This window comes from Mauremys reevesii, unplaced genomic scaffold (assembly GCF_016161935.1).
Source record: "Mauremys reevesii isolate NIE-2019 unplaced genomic scaffold, ASM1616193v1 Contig47, whole genome shotgun sequence".
NCBI classification, from domain to species: Eukaryota; Metazoa; Chordata; order Testudines; family Geoemydidae; genus Mauremys; species Mauremys reevesii.
Window position 1 is genome coordinate 242,468 of NW_024100859.1, and position 18,848 is coordinate 261,315.

General features: G+C 49.6%; 2 protein-coding genes across 2 annotated transcripts; both read left to right on the top strand.

Moving 5' to 3' along the window:
• The first annotated feature begins 1,170 nt into the window (after positions 1 to 1,170).
• On the top strand, positions 1,171 to 15,772 carry LOC120394282 (stonustoxin subunit alpha-like). The gene is made up of 4 exons (XM_039518529.1): positions 1,171 to 1,233; positions 7,772 to 7,903; positions 13,778 to 15,643; positions 15,735 to 15,772. Exons 2-4 carry the CDS (start codon positions 7,807 to 7,809, stop codon positions 15,770 to 15,772), a joined length of 2,001 nt encoding a protein of 666 aa, XP_039374463.1. The 5' UTR covers positions 1,171 to 1,233; positions 7,772 to 7,806.
• A 512-nt stretch (positions 15,773 to 16,284) lies between these two features.
• LOC120394283 lies at positions 16,285 to 18,159 on the top strand. The gene has a single exon (XM_039518530.1). The coding sequence runs from the start codon at positions 16,285 to 16,287 to the stop codon at positions 17,884 to 17,886; it is 1,602 nt and encodes a 533-aa protein (XP_039374464.1). The 3' UTR covers positions 17,887 to 18,159.
• The last annotated feature ends 689 nt before the right edge of the window (positions 18,160 to 18,848 follow it).

Genomic DNA, 18,848 nt, shown 5'->3' on the forward strand with positions numbered 1-18,848 from the left:
CGACCAGCCGTAGAAACGTGGATCTCTACAAGCAGATTGTACAGGGGAGCCAGGAGAAAAGTATCCCTTTCTCTTGATGTAAGCTGGGGCAGGGTGGTCTGGTGCCAAAACAGGGATGTGTGTGCTGTCCTTTGCTCCCCCACAGTTCGGGAACCATCGCTGCGAATCCATCCACACTGGGCTTTGGGTCTGTCACACCAGAAATCTGGGTCCTGTCTCCACCGGGTGCAGGTTCTCAGGGGTGTATGAAGTCTTGTTTAATTATAGCGGCAGCTAAGGTTGAGACTCACTTACTGTGTCTGAAATGTACCTGCTGAATCAGATTGTCTTGAAAATTGCTGTTCCTCCTGGGGGTGCAGGGTAGGGTTAATGGTCCATATTTGGGATTTTTGACTAAGTGTTCCCTGAGATGAAGCCTCCTATAAATCACATGACATCTACATTTCCTAGCACTCATAGTGTTTTTTTGTTTGCCTCTGAAACTCAAATGGCTGTGCCCTTGTTGCCAAGAAGGCTAATGGCATATTGAGCTGCATTATTAGAAGCATTTTCAGTGAATCGAGGGAAGTGATTATTGCCCTCTATTCGGAACTGGTGAGGCCACACCTGGAGTATTGTGTCCAGTTTTGGTCCCACCACTACAGAAAGGATGTGGACAAATTGGAGAGAGTCCAGCGCAGGGCAGTCAAAATGATTAGGGGGCTGGGGCACATGACTTACGAGGAGAGGCTGAGGGAACTGGGGTTATTTAGTCTGCAGAACAGAAGAGTGGAGGGTATTTGATAGCAGCCTTGAGGAAAGAGCTGATCAACCTGACTGCAGCCCTGATGGGAGAGAGGTACCAGCACTTCAGTTCTCCGGTTCGTGCACTGCTCTGTTTCCGATGCTGGGGCAGGTTGAGAGTGGTCAGGTTACCCAGTTCCTATAAAACACATCTGGAATTGTTCTCCAGACAGAGGTCACTTGCTAATCAGGTTCCAACTCCACCCCACCACCCCAGACAAATTACATAGACCAATAATGAAACTGAAATAATTTATTTTTATCTCTGTCTTTCCATAAACACTTTGTTCCAGTTTTACTTTCTATCAGCTACATAACACAAGCATGAAGCTTCCCTATAAATTGGTATCAGTCCTGTCGGAGCCCCAGTAGCCTGGCAGGACGGCACAGCAGCTGGAAGGGTCTCCAGAGGCTGCAGGAGGAGCACACGTTCGTTCTCCAGGCACACAGGTATTGTTGGCTGAATGTTCTAAACTTGTCTGCAATGTCTGACTAAAGACTGTGTATAACTGAAGATCTGTCACTGAAAATGCTCCTGGGTTACAGGAAGAAAAAGTATTTGACTGGCAGAGCTCTCTCTCTCTCCAAGTCTGTCTGTACAAGATCCAGCTGACACCAATTCCCAAGAGAGATGGAATCAACCAGTAGGTGATCCTTGAGAGCTTTCATTGAACTTGGTTAATAATCTCATGCTAATTTGAAAGCATCTCAATATATTTAGTATCTTTAGCATCATATTGCAGAGGATGCCCCCTTCCCTAGAGATACTATAACCATAAATTCGCAGTGTTCAGGTTTTTCTGGTCTATAAGTCATTCCCTGGTGATAACTACAACTGGTCAGATATTATGTGCCAAAAGAATGATGAACTTGTCACATTTTTGGTTGGTGAATCACTCCTGACTTCTGCAAGTGTATTCATGATTTGTAAACTATTCAGAATACTCTGGATGAAATGTTCTCTAGCAGTTCATGTGTATGCAGCCTCTTCACTTTGAATGCTATTCATTCCAATAGGTTTTCAAAGAATATTCATTTGTGCTAAAACTCATTGAGCTTTTGTGATTTGTGAACCTTTTAATAAATAACCAGCAGTTGCCTGAATACTTGTAACGAGCGATGTAACATCATGAATCCTAACTAGCTGAAGCTGGTGCTTTTAGTCAAAGCTCTGAAATACCCCAGACCCAGTTATCTTGGAGACCAGCCTCTCACCAGTGGTGACCAGGGATCAGGTAAGCTCAGCTGGGAGGATCTCAATGTTGCTGAATCTATACTAGTAGCTGAAAGCCCCAGGCTGTTACACAGAGGTGTCATTTGTAAAGTCATGTGTAAAAAAGCCCAAAATGGTTGAAAACTTAAAAACTGGACTGCAACAGACTGTGAATCCCAGTGAGAATTGAACTGGGTGATATATGGAACAAGAGAAGCTCTCAGCCAGGGTCATAGGAGTTTCCATCACTTTATACTGGCGCAGACAGTCTAGATTTCAGAGTGACGTCTGAAACCATGGGCAGTGGATGCATAGGCGCCGACTCCGTGGGTGCTCTGGGGCTGGAGCACCCACAGGGAAAAATTAGCGGGTGCCCCGCACCCACCAGCAGCCAAACTCCCCCCTCCAGCCTCCTTCTCCCCCCCAAGAATGCAGCATCCCCGGTCCCCACCTCCCTCCCAGCGCTTCCAAGACTTTCCGGGAGGGCGGGGGGGAGCGGGGATGCGGTGCACTCAGGGGAGGAGGAGGAGAAGAGGCAGGGCAGGGGCGGGGACTTGGGGGAAGCAGGTGGGAAAAAGCGGGGTGGGGACTTTTGGGAAGGGGTGGAATGGGGGTGGGGTCAGGGCAGTGCACGGGTGGGGCCGCGGCGGGGGTCAAGCACCCACTGGGCAGAGGGGAAGTCGGCACCTATGATTGAATGAAGCTCCCCAGCTCAACTTTTCTGCCTGTGGCCCTGCCCATACTCCACCCCTGCTCCAGCCCAGACCCCGCCCCTCCCACTTCCTCCCTCCTCTCTTCCCTCCCCGTGCGCCTCCCTGCTCACCTCCTTCCAGCCAAATCCCTGAACCCAAATGAAGCAAATGATGTTTAGAAAGAAATTGCAGAGGAATTTTTTTTTCAAAGAAAATGGAGCATGTTTCCACTGCATGGCAGATGGTGAAGACTGGACATGCAGAACGTACCTAATTAAAAGCACTAAACTTGGGAATAAAAAATGTCAGTCACAGGTTTTTTGATATACCCTGAAGTTTGTCAGAGATTTATTTGTAAAAACTTTGTAGCAAGGTCAAGTCAGCTGTCCTGCTGAATACAACATTAACTGTTATGGGATACGTGATGCAGTTCTTCTGTTTTACATTTTCTTAATCAGTGTTTCTAAGCTGATTGTATATTTTAAATGTACTCTTAAGCCTTCATAAAGTAATCATTCCAGGTTACTACATATTTAACTCACTGAAACAAAAACATTATTTTAAATTAATCAGTCACAGAGGTTTAGTTCATACCAACGTTCATTGCTTTTAGAAAAAGGGATCACTAATTTACTGTGTGTGATCTGCATAACAATACACATGTTTATGAAATTTCACCAACTTTAAAAAAATATTTTTCCAAAGATTTTAGGCATAACAAAGGATTTTATATCTACTAAGGTACTGATTTTGCTGGAGGGCTCTCTTAAAACTGCTAAATTGTTTTAAAAGAGCCCTCTTAAATTCACCAAACTGTCAGAACAGTAAAGAAAGGTGAACAAACGCGATTCCCTATTGGGAAGAAAAGGGGTGTTGTCCCTTTAAGGGCTGTCTTCCACAGGAGGTGAAGGATTACAAGGAGGGACAGGACAGGAAGACTTTGGAAGCAAGTGTTTTGTACTATAGTAATTAAAATTAAAATGTGTATGTTAGAGAAGGGGGCTCTTTTGAAGGATTTATTTTAAAAACTGTACGTCTGAAGATCCAAGCATTTAAAGCTAAAAATGAATACTCGGATTGTGCATCTAAAAATCTGTGCAAGGATTTTTTAGAGAAGCGATTTTATAATCTTTAGCAACACACGAAGGAATATTTTTAAAGCAAATTTTAAACTATGGTCCTGTAGGCTAACATGTTCTGAGTAAATATTACAGCAATGCACCACTGGTTTTGTCAGTAAATTCAGAAACTGACAGTATATACCTGTAAAGAACCTGATGACAACATAATTAAGCCAATGATTGTTCTTCAAGGTCTCTCTTGCTCAGATTTCTGACAGGGTATTTAGGCGTTGCTGCACTCAGGGTTAAAGCCTGTTTTATTTTCAAAAGGAAGTTAGGAACCTAAATGCTGTTGTCTGGGCATATGTCACTACAGAATTTTTTTTTTTAGCTTCAGTAGGAGAGACCCTTCAGAGAAGATACATTGCTCGCTAGGAGCTGTCGTACAGGGCTCTGGAGCACTATTTAAAGTGTGTTGGGGGGGCTCAGTTCTCCCCTCTCCTCCTCAGCGTTTAGGCCCAGAAGCTTAATAGAGAAAATTGGTTTAAATAATAATTATGATAATTAATGTAAGTTGTAACAAGCATAATGTATTTTAATTTAGCAAAAAGAACTAGTTTTAATAGTAGCAAGAAGGAATTGTTTTCGTAAGGTTTGTTTAGCTTTTGTTTAGCTCTGTGAAAACCCTTTGCTCTGCAAGAAATCTTGCTGTTGAAGTTATTTGCTGTTCTGTGTGTGAGAAAAGGAATGTACGGTGTGCTAACGGATAAGAAAGAGGAGGCGCCAAATGGGCAGGATAAACAAAGGGGAACAAACATTCGAGAGGCACCGACCAAACTGTCAGGGTCGTTCGGACAGCTGAAGAAGGGCAAATTAACAACCTAAAAGCAAAAGCAAACACCCACCTAAAAGAAAAGAAAAGTAAAGCCAAAAAAGCAAAATAAAAACTATGCTGCAAAAACTCCCCAAACAACCCAAAATAATGTTCATTCAAAACAACTGTCACTACTTTCTAATTAACAACTCCAGCGTAACACACAGGGCCGCCCAGAGGATTCAGGGGGCCTGGGGCAAAGAAATTTACAAGGTATCAGTGGTTCTCAGCATCAGCTAGTGCTAAAAGGCACTAAAGCTCATTAAAAGGGTTGGACAAATATTTTCCATCAAAACTTTTTTTGGATCGAAAACTAGGGGGTTTTAAAAAGCAGAAAAAATCACGGACAATGTCTGCTTTCCTTCAAAATTGGTTGTTGTTTTTTTTTTTTAAATTGAAAAGCTGAAATTGGTCTGCCAAAATCTGAATATGATTTGGGATTTCAGAAGTGTGTGGCTAAATATTTGCTGCTTGCTGTGTTTGATTGTTTAAAGAAACAATAACAAAATTCTGCTTAAAAAAAATGCAAAACTTTTGAACCACCTCAGCTTGTGACCAAACGCCTGAGCCCATCCAGTCAGAGATTTTTCCAGGTTTCTGATACACTGCTGGCTGCCTTGACTCATATCTGTCTCCAGAACTTTGGGTTCATTTAGCTTAGAACATAAGAACAGCCATACTGGGTCAATCCAAAGGTCCATCCAGCCCAGTATCCTGTCTACTGACAATGGCCAATGCCAAGTGCCCCAGAGGGAGTGAACCTAACAGGCAATGATCAAGTGATCTCTCCCCTGCCATCCATCTCCACCCTCTGACAAACAGGGGCTAGGGGCACCATTCCTTACCCAGCCTGGCTAATAGCCATTAATGGACTTAACCTCCATGAATTTATCTGTTTCCTAGAGACTGGCTCCATGGGGTCCCTCACAAACTGGAGATGGTTACTGTGGGTTTGTCTTTAGTGTAGCTTATGTACATACTCCACGACTGAGCATTTGAGCTTGTTCCAGAATCTGGGATGAGCCTATGTTGTGAAAACTGAAATGCTCAAAATAGCACATGCATGTGACTGGACACAGGGTGCTAAAATTAAATTCATCCAGGGGTTCTCAAACTGGGGGTCGGGGCCCCTCAGGGGGTCACGAGGTTATTACTGGGGGCCGTGAGCTGTCAGCCTCCACCTCAAACCCTGCTTTGCCTCCAGCATTTATAATAGTGTTAAATCTATAAAAAAGTGTTTTCAATTTATAAAGGGGGGGGTCACACTCAGAGGTTTGCTATGTGAAAGGGTCACCAGGATAAAAGTTTGAGAACCACTGAATTAACCCCTCTGGAGCCTCAGGGAATGTAGCGGGGGGAGGTCTTCCTTGGTAGGGTTGGGAAGGATATTGCTCTTCTCATGTGATCCTTCCCCCAGCGGTTAATTTGAAATGAAGCTCCCCTCCCCTGACATGAATCTCCCTATGGCACTGAAATTACACACAGACTATAATTTGGCATTTGAGAAGTGAAAGGGATGGCAGCCCTAGTGGAAAAGCTAACAGCTCGGCTCTTCTGCAAGCCTCAAACTGCTGAATGAGCTTTAGGGTAGGGAAAGCTGTGCCTCCCCAACAGCCTGGCCCTGCCCCCGATCTGACCCCACCCATTTCCTGCCCAACTTCCCGCCCCCCCCTCAGAATCCCCAACCCATCCTGCTCCTTGTCCCCTCACCACCACCCCGGGACCCCACCCCTCACCAACCCCCCTGTTCCCTGTCCCCTGACTGCCCCGACTCCTATCCCCCCCTGCTGAGTCCTGACAGACCCCCGGAATGCCCATGATCCAACCCCCGTTCCCTGTCCCCTGACCGCTCCCCAGAACCTCTGCCCAGTCTCTGTGCCCTGACTGTCCCCGAGACTCCCTGCCCCTTCACCAACCCCCCTGGCCCCCGCCATGCTGCTTACCCCTGCCTCCCCCTTTCCTGGAGCCTCAGTGCACCACGTCCAGGAGCAGCCCTGAACAGCGCTGCAGCGGCATGACTCCAGCGGGGCCCTGGAGCTCGCAGCCCTGCCCCCTTACCTAGTGGCTCTGAGCGAGGCGAAGCTCAGACCCTGCCCAAGCCACACCACTGTAGCTTTGTCCAGGGCCGCTCCTGTACGTGGCACGCTGAGGCGCCAGGGGATGGGGGAAGATGGAGGCAGGGCCGGGACCGGAGCATTCTCTTGGGGGCCCCAGTGGGGCCCAGGGCCTGGGGCAAATTGCCCCACTTGCCCCCCCCCCCCAGGCAGCCCTGGAATTCACTCTTGCCCTGCACCCTGTGTAGTCACTTACACCAGTGCAAAGTGGGTGTGAAACACGACCATTCTGACTAGCAGCATTTCACACCCACTCTCAGCTCACTTTGCTCTGGTGTCTCCGCAGCGTGCAGAGCTGCAGTGAATCAGGTCCCTTGTCCTCACCTTCCAGGCCCTTCTTGTTCTCTTCCTGCCCACATCTCTCCTCACACTGTCTCCCAGTCCCCTCTTCTCACTGCTTCCTTCGGTTCCTAACTGCTTAGATCCTGATTCTCCCCAGCCTGGTGTCTGCGTCATTTTTGACACCTGTGCAAAAGTGGGTTTAAAATGCTACCAGACCAGAGTGGACACGTTTCATACTCACTTTGTAGGGGTGTCAGTGACCCCACCAGGTGTAAAGCAGCAGAAAGTCAGGCCCTGGTCTCCTACCCGGTCTGCCTTATCCTGTCCAACCATCTCCTCTCCTTCAACTTTCTCCTTTAAACCCACTTCTTCCAGCAACCCTGCCCTGGCTGAGCTCACCAACAACTTCCCTTCGCTGGTGCCCAGAGCTCTGTGTTTACACTAGACAGTGAGATCACTGAAGTCCCCCAGTCATGTCAGTAGCATCAAAAATGATGCACAGAAGAGCGAAACTAGCCCTTCTGCCAGGCTCCTGCATGGACTGGTTACCGTTGGGAATCGGTTTCTGGGACCTCAGTACGATGCACCTGAATGTGTGTCAGGAAGTGACACAGATCCATGCTCACAAACTCACACTTCCAGTGCGATGAACCAAACTCACCTGGTCAGAGAGGTGTGATGTCCGCAGCCAAGGAGAAGCATTTGAATCTGCCCCCTGGAGGTTGTCAGTGTAACACAGTTATTTCTTGCAGGTGAGACGCAGAGGAAAGTGTTTGGACGTTAAACCATGGCCGGGTCAGCTGACACCATTGAGATGCCGGCTCTGGGCCGCCCGTTCCAGCTGGGGATGCTGTACGACTGCCGCAGTGACTCCCTCATCCCAGGTAATTCCCCACCTGTAGCCCTGAACTCAGGAGTGAGGGGAGGGAAGGGTCACAGTGCAAATCCCTTCATACCTGAGAATGAGCCAAGTGCGCTGTGAGCGGCCTGGTTACGAGTATTATGGAAATGGCCCAGAAAATTCCCCAGGGTCCGGGCTGAAGTAACGGGATGGGGCAGAAGGTACCTGCATTGGGGGACCTGCTGCCATTCGTTCTAGGTCATGTAGAACTAACACATCTTGTGTGCCTGATTAGAAGTAACTAAGTGCTGCCCACTAGGGAGGGTTTATATTCTCCTGATCTCTTCTCGGGTGGCTGCCCCCTAAGATCTCCACTCACCAACCAAGAGACTCTAAACGTCCCCTCCCTGGCATTTAGTAACCTAAGAACATAAGAACGGCCACACTGAGTCAGACCAATGGTTCACCTATCCCAGTATCATGTCTTCTGACAATGGCTGATGCCAGGTGCCCCAGAGGGAATGAAGAGAACAGGGCAATCATTGAGGGATCCATCCCCTGTTGCCCGTTCCCAGCTTCCAGCAGTCAGAGGTTTAGGGACACCCAGATCATGGGGTTGGATCCCTGACCAGCCTGGCTAATAGCCATTGATGGACCTGTCCTCCAGGAACTGATCTAATTCTTTTTTGCACCCAGTTATAACCTGTCTCGTGATGGACTCTTAACTTGTCACCAGCCCCCACCCCCTGTCTATCTTGAGGCCAGCCCAGCTCCAGCCACCCAACAGCTGCTCTGTGCACAAGGAGACTAATTTTGGGAGACCACAAATGTCTTGGTGGTGCAGTTGAAGGGAACAAGAGTCTGACTTTTCTCACAGATTCATAAACATTAAGGCCAGAAGGAACCATCAGAGCCACTAGTCTGTATATCACAGGCCATTAAATTTCACTGTTACCCCGTATTGAGCCCAGGAACTTGTCTGACTAAAGTCAGCTTGTGTTTGATTCGGATGCCGGGCAGCCACTTTCTCCCTGACTCTTCTCCAGCTCCCCCGTCCCCTGAGGAGCTCTCCCACCCGACGTGCACCACTGGAACTTCCAGCTGGGGCGCTGGCTCTGCCCTATGCCTGGCCATGTGCCGGCCTCCTCCCCAGTTCCTCGCAGGCCGAGCCGTTAGCAGAGCTCCCTTTGGCACGACAGGGGTCACTGGTGCAGCTGAGCAAACATCCAGCATCTCCGCTCCCGCGTGGAACTGCAGTCACAGCCCCTGGGCGGCTCCCACTCCACATGGACCCAAGAGTTCAGCTTGGCACTTAGGGCCGTTCCCTAACTACTGAGTTTCACCCAGTGCACAGAACCAGCAGGGCCGGCTCCAGGCACCAGGCAAACAAGCTGGTGCTTAGGGTGGCAGTTTCCAAGGGGCGGCATTCCGCCCAACCCCTTTTTTTTTTCTTTTCTTTTTTTTGCGCTTCGCCGCTTCCGCGGCCCCTGCAGGTTTTTTTCTTTTTGGTTTGCTGCTCCTGCCGCCCTGTAGGGGGCGGCGGCGCAGAGCTGCTGGGAGTGGTGCCAGGTCTCCAGCAAGCCCGGCACGGCAGCCCGCCCACCGGAGCAGTGTGGCGCCCTCCCAGCAGGCGGCGCGGCAGGAGGGGCCGCATGACGAGCGCCCCGCTTCAGGAAGCCCTGCCCCCCCTCCCCCCGAGCTGGGGTGTGCACTGCGCTGCCCGGGGTCTGCAGGGCTGGGAGTCCCCCTGCCCCCGTGCGCCCGTCGCCCCGCAGGTATTTTTTTTTTCTTTTTGTTTTTTCTTCCTGTTGCTGTTCTGGCCGGCAGGCAGGTTCGTTTCGTGCCCCGCCCCCCTTCACTGCTCCGGCCGGCAGGTTTGTTTCACGCCCCCCTCCCCTTCCTCGATCTGACCAGCAGGCAGGTTTCCCGGAATTCCCCCCCCCCTGTGCTGCTCCGTCCGGGCGGCAGGTTGGTTCCCCGCCCCACTTTGCTGTTCCAGCCGCTGTGCACGTTTTTTTTCTTTTATTTGCTTGGGGCTGCAAAAAAGCCAGAGCCAGCCCTGACCCCCAGCTTCAAGACCAGCCCCTCGGACCTGAGCACCCCCTCGGCCCCATCCCCCTCACAGCCCTGACCCCCAGCTCTGAGATCAGCCCTCTGATCCAGACACCCCTGACCCCATTCCCCACAGCCCTGACCCCAGCTCCGAGCCCAGCCCCTCTGAGCCGGACACCCCTGACCCCATTCCCCACAGCCCTGACCCCAGCTCTGAGCCCAGCCCTCTGAGCTGGGCACCCTGACCCTATCCCCACAGCCCTGACCCCTAGCTCTGAGCCCAGCTGCTCTGAGGTGGGCACCCCCCGACACCATCACCCTCACCCCAGACCCCAGCTCCGAGCCCAGACCCATTGAGCCGGGCACCACCCGACCCCATCCCCCACAGCCCTGACCCTCATCTCCAAGCCCAGCCCCGTTGAGCTGGGGCCCCCCCGACCCCATCCCCCACAGCCCTGACCCCCAGCTCTGAGGCGAGCCCCTCTGAGCCAGACAACCTCCGACCCCATCTCCCCACAGTCCTGAGCCCAGCCCCTGTGAGCCGGGCACCCCCCAGAGCCCAGCTCCCCACCCAGCCCTGGGCAACAGCAGCACCACCTCCAGGCAGTGACAGCCCATTGGCACCAACCATCACCATCACCAGCCCATTATGTAATTGCAAATGTAGACAGACCAGTAAAGCATTTAATGTTTTTAAATAATGTATTTGGTGTATTTTCAAATTATTACAAATTAATTTTCACTAGTTATTTTTTACATTTCCAAATACATGTTACTATAGTATTGCAACTTTTTTTATGGAAGGGGTCCCCAAAATTGCTTTGCCCTGAATCCTCTGGGCGGCCCTACCCAGTGTGTGTGAGGAGCCAGGGAGGGAGGGAAGCGGGTTCCCCTGGAGCCGAGTCCGGAGTCCGGGCTGCGATGGCAGCGAGGGGCTCCTGGAGTGTGTGAGGAGGTGAGCGGCCGGCTGGGTTCGTCGGTGCTGAGCAGGTAGCCCCGCAGCCGGAGATCCTCGTGCCGGGGCTGGGCCAGGGCACCGTGAGGCTGAAGAGCAGCAGGTCCAGGAGGCTCTCCAGGTCCTCGGCCGCCAGCATGTCGGGGGTGAGGGCGGTGAGCGCGAACTGATCCACCTTGGCCACCAGCAGTGCTGCGAAGCCCAGGGAGGGGGCCGTGTTCTTTGCACCACCCCGTAGCCGCGCCGCCACCTGGAAGTACTCCCGCTCCGCGCTGCCCAGCAGCTCCACCCGCATGGGGACAGAGTCACAGCTGGGCCAGGGCTCGGCTGCAGTGTGCTGGTAGCGGATCCCACGTTTGGGGGGGAGCCCAGTGCTGGGGCAGCAGGGGGTGTGAGTGGGGGGGGCACTGGTGGGGGGGGCTCATGTCTGAGGGTGGGGGGGCAGCCAAAAATTTTTTGCTTAGGGCGGCAAAAAACCTAGAGCCGGCCCTGCTGGCCAGAGAGCAAACTCCTCCCTTAGTGCGCACACAGCATGTGCTTTGCTCTGTGGCCCGACTGAAATGCATAACAAACATGCTGCACTAGCAGGGTATTTGCACTAACAGAGTAGTGTTGTAATGTCCGTGCAGAAGGAGGTTTCCCCTTTGCCAGGAATTAATTTCCGCTCATTGTGTTATTTCTGGCTAAGATCACGTGAAGTGCTGTGTACAGGAACTTGGAGAACCCGACCTTCAGGGAGCTTGTGGGGAAAGCACAGTAAATACTGAGGACTGAACAGAGCCTGAATGTTGCACTATCTTGGCTCTCTCCCTCTTTATGTTTGATCCCTGGACACAGGCTCCAGGGGCCAGATTTTTTAAAGGATGAACCAGGCTTCTGAAAAACCCACTAGGCACCTTTGTGTCACTTTACACCAGGGGTGTAGCCACGGGTGGGCCTGGATGGGCCTTGGCCCACCCACTTAGCATCCAGGCCCACACACACACTGGGGCCGGAGCCCCCTGAATCCATAGGCTGGGACTCCTGACCCCAGCTCGGTGTCCATCAGCCCAACCGTGTCCCCCTCCTGCCGGCAGCACGCGCTGCTGCCCCCGTCTCCAGTCCCAGCCAGCACTAGCCCCGCGGGGTGGGGGGGGGAAGGGTGTCTCATGGGAGCGGGTCTGGGCGGGGCCAGCGCTGGGGCCTGAGACCGAGGCAGCACCATGCAGCAACTGGCAAAAGGGGGCCGCGTCCGCGGGCTGATGGACACTGAGCCAGGGCTGGGAGGGGTGGGGGGTGCTTGAGCCCCGGCAGGATTCCCTCTTCCCCATGGGCATGGGCACTGAGATATCCCTCCCAGGGAGGAAGGGAGGGATAGCTCAGTGGTTTGTGCATTGACCTGCTAAACCCAGGGTTGTGAGTTCAATCCTTGAGGAGGCCACTTAGGGATCTGGGGCAAAAATTGGTCCTGCTAGTGAAGGCAGGGGGCTGGACTTGATGACCTTTGAAGGTCCCTTCCAGTTCTAGGAGATTGGTATATCTCCAATTATTACCTTTTTTTTATTACGCCCCACAGTCTGGCTTGTAGCAGTGATGGAATAAACTGCAGGCTCAAAGTAAGTCTCTGGAGTACATCCCCAGCTGGGATGGGTCATTCAGTCCTCTGTTCAGAGCTTCAGTTTGTAGCAAGGTTCCTCCAGAAGTAAGAAGCAGGATTGAAGACAAAATGGAGGGGTTTCCAGGGCTTTTTATATTCTCTCTCTTGTGGGTGGAAACCCCCTGGTTCTCCTGTGCAAAATCACAGCAACAAGATGGAGTTTGGAGTCACATGGGCAAGTCACATGTCCATGCATGACTCCGTTTTTTACAGGCCGACGCCATTGTTTACATGTTAGTTTGAACGTTCCCAGGAAAGCTCAGATGTGGATTGATGTCTCCCACAGTTCATTATTAGTAAAGTGTTTCTTGATTGGGCACTTACTGAGAATAGTCCCTTCTCAAGAAGCTGACCAAGTGCTTCACTGAGGCTACTTAGAATCAAAACACATTGAGATACAAGTACATAGCCAATATCTATAACTTCAGCTACAAAAATGATACACACCTAGAGAGCATAAACATATCCAGCAAATCATAACCTTTTCATAGACACCTCACACGACAACCTTTGAACAATATTTGCTGCAAATATATAACAGTGGTTGCAACAATGATCTATACAGCCACAGTTTCTGTCAATAACGTCACAGTGGGCATGTCGAGCTAAATACATGACTAAAACTAAGCTCAATTACAAACACAATTTAGTTTACCATAAGCTTTTGAAATCCACAGTCAACCTGTGGAACTCCTTGCCAGAGGATGTTGTGAAGGTCAAGACTATAACAAGGTTCAAAAAAGAACTAGATACATTCATGGAGGACAGATCGATCAATGGCTATTAGCCAGGTGTCCCTAACCTCTGTTTGGCAGAAGCTGGGATGAGCAACAGGGGATGGATCACTTGATGGTTGCCTGTTCTGTTCATTCCCTCTGGGGCACCTGGCATTGGCCACTGTCGGCAGACAGGATACTGGGCTAGATGGACCTTTGGACTGACCCAGTATTGCTGTTCTTATAAGTGCCTGTACACGTAACAATCTTATTATCAGCTGCTAAAACTGCCCTAGGTGCAGCAGGCTGACATAAAATGTCATTTTAATTGTAACTTTGCAGAGTCAGGGTTTGTGTGTTTATGTTAGACTTATAACGAATGCTAATCTATGTTTATTCTCACACAGACACAGTAAGTGAAGCATGTTACCAAACTAGACACTTTGTTCAGGGACATCCAGCTCTTATTTTAATGTTGGAAAATATCTTGCAGTTACAGAACAGAAAGGTTTCTTATCCTCTCTGCCATTTACCATGTGTCTGTCTGTACTATTCTAGGCATCACTTTATGGGACCTGGAGACACTTCAAAATCATGTAGACACAAAACCACAATCCAAGACTGAATTTCAGATTGTTGCATCAGATGCCACTGACGACAAGGCCTCTGCCCTCAATGTCACAGCATCGCTGAAGGCCAGTTTCCTGTCTGGCCTGGTGGAGGTGAATGGATCCGCAGAATATTTAAGTGATACCAAGACATCAAAACATCAAGCCCGTGTTGCTCTCCAGTACTCAGCTCAAACACAGTTTAAGCAGCTGAGTATGAGCCACTTAGGGCACCATAATATCTCTTACCCTGATGTGTTTGACCAAGGCATGGCCACCCACGTGGTCACAGCTGTGCTGTACGGGGCACAGGCTTTTTTTGTCTTTGATCAGGACGTTTCTTCATCTGAGAACGTACAAGACATACAGGGAAAACTCCAGGTTATCATTAAAAAGATACCCCAGGTTTCCATCAAAGGGGAAGGAGCTGTCAAAATGGATGACATGGAAAAAAAACAAACTGAAAAACTTAATTGTAAGTTTTATGGTGATTTTGCTCTTGAGAACAATCCAGCTACTTACCAAGATGCCATGAAAACATACTGCAAGCTCCCCAAGCTGCTGGGTGACAGCGGGGAGAAGGCCGTACCAGTGAGAGTCTGGCTGTATCCACTGATAAAGCTAGATTCCAGAGCTGCTCAGCTGGTGCATGAGATCAGCACAGAACTCATCTTTGATGTTCAAACTGCTCTGGACCAACTGACAGAATTAGACATGCAATGTAATGATGCGGTGAAGAATCCAATTGCCTCAACCTTCCCTGAAATTAAGAGGAAAATCCAGCAGTTCAAAGATCTGTGTAAGCAACACAGACAGACTTTCCAGAAACAGCTAGCAGGACTCTTACCCTCCATCCGTGGAGGTGGAAAAGAGGAAGGGGCCCTGGTGGACATTTTAACCTGCAAAAACCAATCACCGTTCAACACCCAGCAACTCAATGAATTTCTGGATAAAAAGGAACAAGAAATGACTTTCATCAATTCCTATCTTTCTGCCCTAAAGGATGTGGAAGTAGTGTCCTCCCAGAATAAACTGGATGAAATAGTACTTGACCCCATGAATGACTTTGTTGTTGCCTTTATGTTCACTTCATTACATGAAGAGGAACCATATTTATCAGATTTAAAACTCTGCCTTCAGACCCAGGTTATGAAGAATACCCAAGATCCTACATCAGCCAGTTCTGTCAGAGAGAAATCCAAACTGTGGTTTGAGGACAAAGAGAGAAAACAAAGTGCCCGAAAATCAGCAAAATCCATTTCAGACTTTGCCCAGCTCAATAAATCTAATGGGAAAACTCGATTCATTGTGGCCTCTGTCCGAGATGAGAATAATCCGGGAGCTTCAATTTACTTCTATGAAAATGGAGACCCGGTCAGCACTAACTATGAACCTCCATCGAAACCTCTTCCAGCCCTGATTGATGGGCTCAGACATGACCGTGTGCAGCTCACGTTTAACCCAGCAGCCTATGGCAGGGCTGAGATATCCGGCTATCGGGCAGAGTACAGAATTGTAGGGCAGGAGAACTGGACGGCTATGACTGTAAATAACACACAAGAGACATTCACAGTGACAGGGCTCCGTGCAAACACTGAGTACCAGTTCCGATATGCTGCAGTGAGCAAACCAGGGCTCAGCGAGAGCAGCGACGTGAGTGATCCTGTGAAGACTCTTCCTACCAGCCCCCCTGGGAAGCCAGAAAAAGCTACTGTAGAATCATCTTCCATTGCCCTCACCTGGGAGAGTCCAAGTGTCATTGGAGATGGAGTCAGTATAAGAGCATATAAGGTGGAATATACAGAGGAAGCTGGAGGTGAGCAGAAAGACAAATGGCTGGAACAAAGGACAGAAGAGAGAACAGAGTCCTGTAAGATTGATGGCCTGAGGCCTGGGACGCCCTACAGATTCCGGGTGTCAGCTGTGTGTGCGGATGGGGCTGTGAGTGCCCCAAGTGAGGAGGTTATTGTTTCAACACAAACAAAAGAAGACTCAAATAAATTGGCACGCGCTCTCTGCACAAAGAGAAAGCTCATAAAAGAAGGGCAGCTGTCAGTCTATTCCCTTCCATTAAAGAAGGTAGCATTGGATCCTATGCAGGGGCGGCTCTACAAATCCGGCCGCCCCAAGCACGGCAGCATGCCGCAGGGGGGCGCTGCCGGTCTCCGCTCTCGCAGCTCTGGTGGACCTTCCACAGTCATGTCTGCGGGAGGTCCTCCCGAGCCACGGGACCGGCGGACCCTCCACAGTCATGCCTGCGGCAGGTCCACGCGAGGCGCGGGACCGGCGGACCCTCCGCAGTCATGCCTGCGGGCGGTCCGCTGGTCCCGCGGCTCCGGTAGACCTCCCGCAGGCATGACTGCAGAAGGTCCGCCGGAGCCGCCTGCCGCCCTCCCGGGAAAAGGCCGCCCCACGCGTGTGCTTGGCGCGCTGGGGTCTGGAGCCGGCCCTGATCCTATGTCATCTTATCTGAAGTACACACTTGGAAAAAAGACACATCAGTTCCCTAATAAAGTGATTATGGTGATGGGAGCAACTGGATCAGGGAAAACTACACTCATCAATGGGATGATCAACTATGTCCTGGGTGTGCAATGGGAAGATGAATTCAGATTCAAACTAATCCATGAAATTACAAACAGAAGCCAAGCCCAGAGCCAGACATCTGAAGTGACAACCTACGAGGTCAATTGCAAGGAGGGCTTCAAAGTCCCCTACTCCCTGACTATAATAGACACCCCGGGATTCGGTGATACCAGAGGAATTGAACATGACATAAAGTTAACGGAACAGATCCGAACATTTTTTTCCACTCCAGGAGCCATTGATCAGATAGACGCTGTCTGCTTTGTAGTTCAGGCCTCACTCGCTCGTTTGACACACGCCCAGAAGTACGTGTTTGACTCTGTTCTCTCTATCTTTGGGAAGGATATAAAAGACAATATACAAATCCTGATCACCTTCGCAGATGGACAGACGCCCCCTGTCCTAGAGGCCATTAACGAGTCTGAGGTGCCTTGTGCTAAAGACGCTCAGGGTGTCCCTGTTCATTTCAAATTCAACAACTCCGCACTGTTTGCCAACAATGCTGGAGCTGGCAAGGGCCATTGTAATTTTGATGCAATGTTCTGGGAAATGGGAGCGATCAGCATGGAGACTTTTTTTATGTCCTTAAGATCTTTAAAGACTAAAAGTTTAACATTAACGCAGGAAGTTCTCAGGGAACGAAAGGAGCTCGAGGTTGCTGTGCAAGGGCTGCAGCCACAAATCAAAGCTGGCCTGACAAAGCTAGAGGAGCTACGACAGACTGAGCGAGCTCTGGAACAGCATCAGGGTGATATGGAGGCCAATAAAAACTTTGAGTATGAGGTAGAACGAACAGTGGCAGTGGAAGAAGACATCAGCGGCACAGGTGTGTTTCTAACAAACTGCCAGAAGTGTCACTTCACATGTCACGGTAACTGTGTATATGCTGATGATAATGACAAGGACAAATGTTGTGCTATGAACGGATCTGGAAATTGCACTGTTTGCCCTGGTAAATGTGTGTGGAACATTCACTTCAATCAAAAGTACAAGTGGAGATATGAAGTCAAAAAAGAGAAAAAAACCTATGCAGAACTGCAGGAAAAGTACAAAAAGGCCTCTGATGAGGTGATGACGACAGAGAAGGTTATTGAGAGGCTGTATGAGGAATACACTGAAGTAGAAGAGATAGTGCTAACGCTCATTAAGAGATCATCTCTCAGCCTCCAACGCCTGCAAGAAATTGCCTTAAAACCAAACCCACTGTCCACTCCAGAATACATTGACCTCATGATCATGTCAGAAGAGCAGGAAGTGAAGCCTGGGTACCAGGGACGCATAAAATCGCTGAAGGAGGTGAGAGAACAGGCCGTGATAATAACTAAGATTGCCAATAACGAGCAACTGCTGCCAGCAGAGATGGAAAAGTACAGGAAGCATGAAACACAAAAGATGGGAATCGTGAAAAAAACAGGCAAGAAGATTAAAAAAGGGTATAATATGGTAAGAGATTGGTTGTCTGGTGCAAAATAGCCTGCAGTGAATCCCCTCACACCTGAAACATGAAAGTCTGTAAAACAAGCACATTTTTCAGCTTTTATTCAGGAATGGGGACTTCTGCTATTTTTACATTCCAGCTGTATAGATATTTGGAAAACGGATCTTTATGTCATAGATTTTAAAGCCAGAAGTGCCCATTAGATCAGGAGTTCTCAAACTTTCTTTTTTAAACCGGGCCACTCCTTGAAAATATTCCAGGCTGTGATGACTCCTCCTCCCAGCCCACCCCACCCCAAAAAAAGTGGTACTCACACCTGAAACCAGCTGCTGCCGCTCACTGGCCACCGAGCTCTGAAGGCAGCACTGCCTCCTGCAACAGCACAAAAGTAAGGGTGGCATGGCATGGCACTGCCTTCAGAGCAAGGTGCCCAGCCAGCAGCCATCGCTCTCACAACCTCCCCTACAATAGCCTTGCAACCCCCTTTTGGGTTGGGACCCCCAGTGTGAGAGACGCTGCATTAGATCATCTACTCTGATTTCTGTGTAATATAGGCAGGAGAACCCCCCTCCCAGTTACTCTTGTACTGAGCCCAATAATTCACATTTGACTAAAGCATCTTCCAGAAAAGCGCCAGTCTGGACTTGGAGATGTCAAGAGATGGAGACTCCACCACTTCCCTAGGCAGCCTGTTCCAATGGTTAATCACCCTCCCTGTTAAACATTTGTGCCTTAATTCTAATTTGAACTGGTCTCACTTTAACATCCACCCATTGATTCTTTTTCTGCCTTTCTCTGTTAGATTAATGAGCCTTTAGCACCCTGTATTTTTCCCTGTGAAAGTCCTGATACGCTGTAAACACCTCCCAGTTTTCTTTTTAGTAAATTAAACAGCTCAATCTCTTTAAGAGTCTCACTGTAATAAGGCGTTTTCGAAATTCATTTTGCAAAGCCCATGGCTTGGTCTACACTTAAAAGTTATGTCAGCATAGCTATG

Excerpts from the sequence above, each read along its gene's own strand:
- LOC120394282 (XM_039518529.1), top strand. The coding sequence starts at position 7,807 with ATGGCCGGGTCAGCTGACACCATTGAGATGCCGGCTCTGGGCCGCCCG. Across the intron at positions 7,904-13,777 it reads CAGTGACTCCCTCATCCCAG|GCATCACTTTATGGGACCTG; the intron begins GTAATTCCCCAC and ends GTACTATTCTAG. Across the intron at positions 15,644-15,734 it reads ATATACAGAGGAAGCTGGAG|ATTCCGGGTGTCAGCTGTGT; the intron begins GTGAGCAGAAAG and ends GACGCCCTACAG.
- LOC120394283 (XM_039518530.1), top strand. The coding sequence starts at position 16,285 with ATGTCATCTTATCTGAAGTACACACTTGGAAAAAAGACACATCAGTTC.